At 41.9% G+C, this 10394-nt stretch overlaps 1 protein-coding gene across 1 annotated transcript in view; it reads right to left on the bottom strand.

The window, feature by feature from the left end:
• Positions 1-2098: 2098 nt before the first annotated feature.
• Positions 2099-10394, bottom strand: part of FIGF (c-fos induced growth factor (vascular endothelial growth factor D)) — a 30727-nt gene continuing 22431 nt past the window's right edge. Inside the window, exons 4-7 of the mRNA XM_010149337.1 lie at positions 8669-8817; positions 7090-7187; positions 4517-4712; positions 2099-2767 (exon numbers count right to left, since the gene is read on the bottom strand). Of these exons, the coding sequence (XP_010147639.1) occupies positions 2641-2767; positions 4517-4712; positions 7090-7187; positions 8669-8817 (570 nt within the window). The 3' untranslated portion in view covers positions 2099-2640. The remainder of the gene's footprint in view (positions 2768-4516; positions 4713-7089; positions 7188-8668; positions 8818-10394) is intronic.

Below are 10394 nucleotides of genomic sequence, written 5' to 3'. Positions count from 1 at the left end.
GAGGTTAGTGTGTGTGTACCCGCATGCATGCACACTCAGACATGCACCCTGAGTCTGCGATCCCACAAAGGTCAGAGCACGAGTTTCAACTTTCTGTATTAGAGCTGACAATCCTATGTGAAACACAAAATTTTGGAAATTAGGGTTAAGGATCATTAAGGACCATGAAAGTTACAAACCAGATAAATATTTTAGTGTGCTGGCTGCTGAGGTCCATCTTGTTAGTGAATGCCACCACAAACAGCTTCCTTTTCCACCTTCACCCTAAGCCTAAGGCTTGTTCTGATGTCACAAGCTTTCTGGTACATCACTGCTGCAAAATGGAAATCCCCCACAGGTAAAAGAACCCGCAGGGTGAAAATAATGTGGAATTTTATATTGACCTTTAGGTAAATGATCTATGTTTTTATGTCAGTGTTTTTAATGGTCATACATTGTCTGTTGTTTGAGCATGTTTCTATCAAAAATGTTTACCTACGCATTTCACAAAGTGATCAGCAAGTAGTAAGCAGAAAATTTTGAGGTTAAGGGTTAAATTCACCCAGAGGCTTAGGCTGAACGAAGTCTGTGGACATGGCAACATCTCACTCCCACTGGGATCTTCAGTCTTGAGTTAGACCTCCCAGGCACAAGTCTGTTTTTCCATGGTCTAGGAAGGTGTGAAAACTTCAGAGCAGGGTTCACAGTGGTGGTCAGCTATGCTATCTTTCTAGCCTGGGTATCCTAATCATGGAATCATAGAATCACAGAATGGTTTGGTTTGGAAGGGACCTTAAAGACCATCCAGTTCCAACCCCCCTGCCATGGGCAAGGACACCTTCCACTAGACCAGGTTGCTCAAAGCCACATCCAGCCTGGCCTTGAAGACATCCAGGGATGGGGCATCCACAACATCTCTGGGCAACCTGTTCCAGTGCCTCACCACCCTCTCTGTGAAGAACTTCTTGTTGCTGATATCTAAACCTCCCCACTTTCAGTTTAAACCCGTTACCCCTTGTCCTGTCACTACAGGTCCTTGTAAAAAGTCCCCCCCAGCTTCCTTGTAGCCCCTTCAGGTACTGGAAGGTGCTATAAGGTCTCCCCGGAGCCTTCTCTTCTCCAGGCTGAACAAGCCCAACTCTCTCAGCCTGTCCCCATAGCAGAGGAGCTCCAGCCCTCTGAGCATCTTTGTGACCTCCTCTGGACTCGCTCCAACCAGTCTATATCCTTCTGATGTTGGGGGTGGGGGCAAACTGGACACAATACTCCAGGTGGGGTCTCACCAGAGCAGAGTAGAGGGGGACAATCCCCTCCCTCTCCCTGCTGGCCACGCTTCTCGTTACAGCCCAGGATACGGTTTTCCTTTGTCCAACAGTTCAGTCAATCTTACAGGATTTGGGTCTTTTATTTTAAAGAAATCTATTTTCTCCCTATAAAAATATAAAAGAAATTTCAGATGCACATCAAAAAACCCATTTTCAAATCCCTGTGTTGTGTAACCTTTCCACCTCTGTAGCATTTCTTTCATTTGCTCTATTCTCTTCGTCCACAGTGCAATGTAGAATTGGAAATTCAGCAAAGGGGAAAAAGTGATTTAATTGTCAAGACTATCACTTCCAGTTCAGGATTATTACTCACAGTATTTTCTCTGGGCTGGCTTGGTCCAGTCTTCAGTGGCCCAGAAAATAATGCTGTCATTATACTTGATTTGGTTAAAACACTGTTACTCAAGCCTCACGCTAGTGAGAGAAATTTCACTGCAAAAGAGATATTTTCATAGCATGGTAAGCTAAAAGGAAAACCACCTTTTAGAGAACCATGCCTTTCCAGAAATCACTGAAGAGTTAGTACTAGTGTGGCTGTTATCCCCTTAGGGAGATCCACACACTGCACCAGGAACAAATAAATAAATCACACATGGTTGTCAGGCAGATGTGGGAAAAATGATTCTTCTTTACTGAAAGTATTGGATCAAGTGACCTTGTTTTGACCTGGGTTTGGCCAGAAGCCAGTACCAGTGGGACAAACATAAGAAGGCTGTACTTGAGATGGCTTTGGGGTTTTGCTTATTTTCTTTTCATTGGGCAGGGTTTTAAAATAACAGAAAAATCAAAACCTCTTGAATAACTGATGTATTTATTTTCTTATATACACTTAAATATGGCACATCTGACAGTAGTTGTACAATAAACTCAAAATGATAATCAAAAGCTGGACAGTAGATCAAGTAACTCAGTGCTCAACCTATTAGAAGCCAAATCCTGTCCACTGAATTTCTGAAGAAAGTTTCACCCAGGAGCTGCATTAGCGAAGGATTCAGAGGCTAAGATTATCTAGTCTCATTTTCTGAATATTGGCCAGTGACTGTGACTCTCTCACCTGTATACCATATTTATCTTCCAAGGCGAAACATTAAACTGGCACTTTCCACTCTTTCTTCCATGCCACAGCCAGCAATTCATTGGCTGTTGCCTCTTAGCAAACAATTGCCAATGTCCCAGAGGATTCACCCGCAGTTTAGTGATTACTCTAATAAATAAATGCAGACTGGATTCATTCTTCTGCTATTAATGCGGAAGATGTTCATATTTACTATTGTTTGAGAGTCAGTGACAGCTACTTTGCAAAGCAGTGGGTTTTTGGAGAACAGGGGAAGCTCAGTCAAGGAGTTTCTTTGCTTTGGGACCCATGAGAACCTCTCTTCTCCTTTGGACAACGACAGTGCCTGGGACACATTGGTTTTGCAGTTGGGCATGTTCTGGGTTGTGATGGACATTTGTCCTCACAGCTGTTTGATAAAGGAGAAAAAAAGCAAAAAGAGAGAAGCATTGTAACATGGTAATTCATCACTGTTTCGGTCCTCAACCTTTTCATCACTGAACACTGCAATGCTCTCTATACACTTGGGAAAGTGTCAATACCCTACAACACAAGCAGACAAGACTGCTGCCTGACAGTTCTTGTGTACAGCAACATGTCTTGCCCTTCTCCATTTGTCCACAGTCACGACCAACGTAATGCTCTCATTTCTTGTGAGCCATGAAGTCCAGCCTGTCAACATTGAACAGTGCTGCCCTCAAATTCAGCCAAGTACCTTAGCTCACCTGACACTTCAGCTTTGATCCCCCAGGAATACTGGGCATAAAAGTCTTGTGTCCAGTCTATAGTAATTTATAGAAGCCAAACTCACATAAACAAATGATTGCATTGAACCCATCCCACCTGCCTGAAACACGTAAATGACCAAGCCTCGTGCTCCCTTCTAGCTCTGCCAATTCTATTTTCAGACTTATCAGCTATTTTATGCTTGTCCGTATTTTCGAACCTGAACCTAAAGATGCAAAAGTTACTTTTTCCAGAGCTGTTTCTCCATGAATGAACCTGTGAAGTCTGCGAGAATGGACCCTGTGGGTGACCATTCAGTGAACTGCAGCTCGGAAAATGTCCCCAGGGAAACTGGATGCTCACTGTCCTTACACAGAACCATAGAATCATAGAATCACAGAATGATTTGGGTTGGAAGGGACCTTAAAGACCATCCAGTTCCAACCTCCCTGCCATAGGGAGGTCCCATGGGCAGGGACACCTTCCTCTAGACCAGGTTTCTCAAAGCCTCATCCAGCCTGGCCTTGAACACTTCCAGGGATGGGGCATCCACAGCTTCTCTGGGCAACCTGTTCCAGTACCTCACCACCCTCTCCGGGAAGAACTTCTTCCTGATACCTAATCTAAATCTTCCCAGTAATCTAAATCTCCCAACCCCTGCATGCTCCTGGGTCTATACAAGTGGCCAAGGCTTTCTATTAAGGAAATTTCGAAAATAAACTAATGCATGAAAAAGGAGTATTTTAAAAGAGTATTTCCTGTTAAAGTGTTGCCAGAGAAACCACAAAACTAGTTAAACAAAAGGATTAGGGAAATGCATGGAGTATAACAGCCCCAGAACAATTTTTCAGCTTCTCAGTGGAATCAGAGCTGACTGAGTGGCTTTGTATGTGTACAGATTTGAATTAGCTATCGAAAGTCACTTGCTCTTAGGATAAACTGAACAAGGAATGAGCTGTATGGTGTGGGTGCCAGCTTAGGGAGCTTTTGTCCCTGGATGTCCATGAGTCTGCATTCAGCTGTAACAGAGAATGCAGGATGGGCTCTACCAACTGACAAACTCACGACTTGGTATCTCACTGTAAATCCCCTGTGTTACACAGGAATTTAATACACATTTCATACAGGAATTTCATAACACAGTTTTAACCACCATTCCCTTAATATTGGGGGGTGGGGGGAAGTAATAAATATTGGTAGTTGAATAGCATTCTTTTCCAGATTTCTTTAAAACATGTTAATGAAGTAAACCTTAGACTCCTTCTATGAAGCAAGTATTTAAAATATCATCTCTTTTATTATTATCTCTCTAACTGCGGCAAGGTATTTTATCCTGGGTGGACCTCCAAGCTAATTCAGCACTTGCACCTCCAGCGTCTATGCAAGCTCGTTCAGATCTTGCAGCATAGACACAATGACAAGCAACACTTACCTGCAGGTTTCAGCGTGAAATATCTTGTGTTTCAATGCACAGCTCTCCTGGCTCTCCCTACACAAATAGCAGCTGCAGTTCTCTTTACTTTGAAAGAAATCTGTGGGACACTTCTGTCTGCAGATGCATTCACAATTTTCTTCATCAAATTCCATGTGTTGTCCACACATAGCCAGCTCAGCAAGGGGAGGGAGTCCTACAATAGCACATACATCTTTTAATGGAAAGCATTACATGTCTAAATCCTGCTTTTGAGGAGACTAACTCTTCCTTTGCAGTCGCTAGGACTCACACATGTACTCTCTGAGAGCTTCTAGTCATCAGAATTTCTGTTGTGGCTTACAGTGCAGAAAAGGACTTGAGAGGATTGGGCTGATTGTTCCTCTCCCTCTAATACTGCTATCTCTTGTGGGTTAAACCCTGCATAAAAAGACTTTATTTTGGGTCTGTATATTAAAAGCGCCTAGCGTTAGGTTTTGGAATGCACAAACTTTTACTGGACAGCAGGTTTTAAAAAGAAAATCTCAAAAATTATTTAGTCTATACCCATGACAAGAATGCAGATCCATGCAAACTGTCACACTCGCCACTCAATGTACTTCACTATCCGTATGCTGTGGAAATTTTGCCAAAACAGTGCTATGCCCAGTAAGGTGCGAGCTGGTCTAGCTCTTCAGTGAAGGACCATATGCACACTTGTCGGTTGAACACAGAAGAAAATAACCTTATTTCAGAATCAAAACCCCAGCCAAGTGAATGCACTGACTAATACCTCATCTATCTTCCCTCAAAATACACATCTGGAGTAGAATATGAAGCTAATCCTAGCAAAAAAAGAACACATTTTGTGAAAGCTTTATTAAAATGCTAGCAGCACATCCTCAGTTAAAGGTCATGGCATATATTGTGTCATTGGGAAGGTAATTTCCTTCAGTTTTACAATTAGCTCTCAGATTTAACCTATGGAATGTGGAATGTAACCTGCGTCCATGACCTCTTCAGCCTGAGCTCTGATCTCAGTGGCCAGAAAAAGACTTGCATATTACTTGAAAGAAACCTTCATTATTATTTACTTAATGCTGGAAAACCAATATCGAGACAGAATAAAATCCAAGTCCTGTTGGAAGGGAGGAAGGAATCTGCCCCAAAGTCTTGGAAGACAAACTGCTTCCTTGGGGTGATGAAGCTTGGCATGTGTGAAGTGGTGTAGAGTGTATTGGTCTCACTTTGTTTCAGACTCAAAGACAGATTTTAAGTTACTTCGTCCCAGCCACTGCCAAACACAATGTACTTCAGAGAATGATATTTTATCTGAGGAAATATTGAGTCTGTGTCAACAAAAGCTATAATTCAACAAGCCGCAAATTTTAATGCTCCAAGCTGACCTTACAAAAGGCTAAGAGTTAAGAAGACTCTGGCTGTTCAGAGTCCTTTGAGGTTTGAAATATAGAGTACTAATCCTTTCTTGAGTGAAAAGTCTAACTTGAGCTCAGCTAGCTAAACTGATGGTCAGATGATCTGATCCAGAGTGAGAAGAGATCCTACAGTAACCACTGTGCAACTGATCTCTTGCTTATTAACAGTAGGAGACTGTAATCACCAGAAGAGTTTATGAGGTTATTTAGTTTTATATTAGCTTGCTCATCCAGAAATTGCTTGCCAGCGTGGCTTTATTGTTGCCTTGGATGGTTTATTCTTTTGCTTGCTGCATGTGGGTTAAACCACAAAGGCAATGCTTCCTTCTGTGTCCTTCTGCTTTAGTGCTATGATAATTTTGTTTTGACCAGTACAATTTCCTGAGAAAAACAATTTTTTTTTAAACTTTATACAGGGCTTGGATGTATTTTAACTTCTTTTAATGTTTACTGCTAGTAAGTATCTTTAGGCTTATACAGTTGCCGCCCAGAATATTTCCTGCAAATTTCTTTGCCAGATTAAAGTTTTCTAGGAAAAGCAGAGGGAGAAAGAAAGTAGTTCTTTTTAGAAGTAAAATTCACTTCTATGAATTTTACCCACTTCCATTTCCTTCCACAGACCTGAAGGGGTATACATGCATATTACTGAGCTTGTATGGCATATCAGTTTTAAGGCTTCCTAATATTATCATAAGAAGTAGTCATATGTTTTGAAAGGTTATATAATTTTCTGCACTGACTGCAGCTAATAGACAGGACTGATTTTGTCTATCTTATTCCTGATTAAGTCTGTTCTCAAGAATTTCCAACAATAAAGATTCAGCACCTTCCCCATGCAATGTATTCCAGGGCATATTTTTTTCTACAGTTAGATAGTTTTCCCTAATGTTCATCATACAATTTAAGGCCCATGTTAAATAAAATTTATCCAGCATGTCTACTTCAATAACTCTTTTTAATACTTTCCAGGTTGCTAAAAAAAACATGAGATGGGGATAAGCACATACAACTTAGGTGAGTTTCTACACCATAAGCCAAGTCTATCTAGGCTTGGGAAATCCAAACTATAACTCTCCAGTGAAAAAATGGGACAAAACCAAAATGAAACACAAGCAGCCTGAAGATATATAAAGTGTTCATTTGTCATTTCATTTTTACCTTCTCGTCGGTTGGGGTGCTGTACGTCTACAACACATTCACATTTGTCACTATCCCAGATCCAACCATTATGGCAAAGTTTGTTGGTAAAGGGGCACCTAGAAGGAAAAAAAAAAAAAAAAACCAAACCAAGATAGGAATTAAAACAAAAAAATTAGGAGCATCAGTGTCATCACATGGCAAATTGAGCCTGCTGGTATGCTGGACCTGCCACTTGTGCTACATGAAGGTATGGCATCTGTGTGTGTTACTGCTGCAAGTAAAACCTTGGGACTGGATGGTTGTGCTGGTAGGGTTGAGCTGTCTGGCTCCCAGCAACTTCAAGGAGCAGGAACAGCACATGTTTCAGATTACATCCTCAGGAAAAAGCTGCAGTTTTGCAGCTCCACTTTTCCATAAAACAGCTCTACCCCACCCAGGATAGTCTTTGTCTTACAGTATTCATGCCATGTATTCAAGGGTTGTCAGGCACTGGAACAGGCTGCCCAGAGAGGTGGTGGGGTCACCATTGCTGGAGGTATTTAAGAGTTGATTTGATGCAGTGTGTGTGGACTTGGGTTAGTGGTGAACTTGGCAGTGCTGGATTAATGGTTGGACTTAATGATGTTGGAGGTCTTTTCCAACCTGCAAGATTCTATGATTCTGTGATTCAGTTTTGCCGTGCTGCCAGAAAATGCAGTTCCAGTTTCAATTTACCCATGCTTGAAGATGTACAGTGGATTGTTTTCAGGGTCAGCTGGGCAAGTTTGATTTTTAGGCCCTTGGCTCTGGGAGGGGAAGTCACAAACTGGAAGAAGACAGAGATTCTTCTGGTTTTGTGCAGGAAGAGGATTCATTTTGCCAGCAGGTTGATTGAGGGCTTTTCTGAAATGCCACCTCTCCCCCAGACCATGTGTCCCCCTGAAGGGTAGTTATGGGAGCAAGTCTACACAGGACTAGACAGAGGACATCTGAGCTGACTTCCAATGAGTCAGCCAAGCTATTTGTGTTTCTAAGAGCCTTTGCTAAACTAATGCAGTAACTGTTCTCACCAGGAATACAGGTATTTTATCCCATATTTTGGAGTGAGATATGAGATCACTTTTCTCCAGCCAATGAGCCTGGTAGACACAGACCAGGACCGGACCATAAAGTGAAAAGCCACAATTCACTTTGACCCTGACCTACCATGCCATGAGGTATGGCAGGGGGCTTTAACTGGAGGACAGCCCTCTCTGTGCCCTGGCTAAATAATGCATGAGCAGAGCTGCTTGTGTCAGGTTGAAAAATCTGTGCCAAATAGCTCCTGTGGAACACAGTGCTAATATGTACACTTTGAGTCCCCGCTCAAGCACCTAAATGTCTTCATGACTCCAGATGTTGCTGAACAAGGCTGCTGTTTGTTGGATTCTCATGTCCGTTCACTTATAAATCACCAGGGTTAGTTGGAGCTTTCTAACCCTGAGTGATAGTCAAGTTATTTGGAAAAAACTGTTGGGATAACAGAAAGTGAATGGACCATTATAATGACTGAATCAGAACAAAATGATTTTCATACTTTGGACAACATGTGTAGAGGTTTGTAAATGAGGGAACTTACCCATCTTCCTCTGGGTACTGGACAGATCTTCGTATGATGGTGTACTGATGGCGCTGGGTATTTGATAGACACTTACAGCCTGTGTGATTGGCAATTTTGATTGGCACGGGCTCAGGAACACTCGTCAAGGGAACAGAGATCTCAAAGAGCTAGGTGGGTGAAATAACATTTATTTTTCAGTTTCCATTATACAGTTAATATTTGGAATTTTAAATCAAAACCCCTTATTTTTTGCCACCATTTCCCCCATCCTTGCTCATTTCTAGAGAGAGTTACCATAGGTATAAATGAGCAGGTGTGCACTGAGGTTTATGAAGAGTAAGCAATGCCCATCATGGTAGGAACTTGCCAAAACAGTGGTCCCAGTGTTGTATTAGCAGCTATTAAACACCCAAGACCATTCAAAATTATTTGCAAAGTCACTCAAAAGCCTCTTCTGGATGCCAGGGTCAAACGAAAAAGATACATGTGTTGGGAACTTAGTTATATTATCAGTCAAAATCTCAACCACTTACAGAGACAGCTATTTAACTGTCCGAGGGTATAATCTCTGAGTAGCCTTGTGGAATCTCTGGTTCCTTGGGCAGCTACATGTGGGAACTGTTGAAGTGACCCACACCCCCTCTGCTCCCCCCAGCCAGCTTCCTTCCCATGCAAACCGAAGCTTAGGGCACGTCTTTGTGTGCCAGCATGTCTTGGCTTAATGCTGCATCCGCATGCAGGAGCTGGGAAGTATTCCTAAGCCAGACTGCTTAAACATTTAAACTTAGGTGTCACAGTTCCTAACTTTAAGTCTCATGGATATCCTTCAGTGGATATTTTATACCAGGAAAAAAAAATGCTCTCACTAATGTGGGAATAATTCCATTCATTTTGGAGAAATAAATCTGGACTGACACTGGTGTATCCAGGAGTGGAACTTAGCTGGGGGCTTTTGAGGGAATGGTTATCTTGAAGGATGCTAAAGGAATGTTACACTCTGCAAAACTGCAGTTTTTCAACAAACTTATGAACTGCTGCTCCAAAAAGACATAAATAAATAAATACTTGTTAGCCTGACCTAGCTCCCTGAGCTGATTGGATGTCTTTTGTGTGTGGCCAACAGTTCATAACAGCTTTCTCCTTCTGGTGTGGAATGAAAGCAATTAATGAACACTGATGCAAGAAGGACAGGGCCTGATTTATTTCCCTCTAGCTACAACCAGACACAGTGGAAATACATTCCAAAAAATCTGAAACAAATGCAGAAGTGAATTGGACCTGCTCCTCATGAGGACTTCAATTTTCTTTTTAAAACAACTGCCCTTGATCTTTGTTCTGATTTAGAGAAAAACGTTTTTCAGAAGTAGAATGTAATATATTACTCCAAGTCAAAATGTGTTATCAACTGTAAGTAGAGATGACAAAGCAAAGATTAATCAAGGAGGACCAGTCTCCTGTGCTCCTTCTGTAGGTATGAACACCGACGGTTTAATCTGTAGAGCTGAATAGAAGTAGTAAACTTGGAGCTCTGCTCACTCACTGGAGCAAGATATCCCTGTACGAAGACACTAGAGGGAGTCTGTAGAAAGAAGCTCTCTGGCTACTCTCTTTTATGCCATAACTCAGGCATTTGTCACCTGTTGCACCTAAGCAGTAATTGACTGCTGTTAAGCCTTTGTTTTCCAAAGTGACTTGTGATTTGGGACATTCCAATCCTGAGGTATTCAAATTGAGAGCATCTGGT

Source organism: Eurypyga helias, unplaced genomic scaffold, assembly GCF_000690775.1.
Source record: "Eurypyga helias isolate BGI_N326 unplaced genomic scaffold, ASM69077v1 scaffold14663, whole genome shotgun sequence".
Classification (NCBI taxonomy): domain Eukaryota; kingdom Metazoa; phylum Chordata; class Aves; order Eurypygiformes; family Eurypygidae; genus Eurypyga; species Eurypyga helias.
Note: the sequence above shows the minus strand (reverse complement) of the source record. Positions and strands in the feature narration are given on the sequence as shown.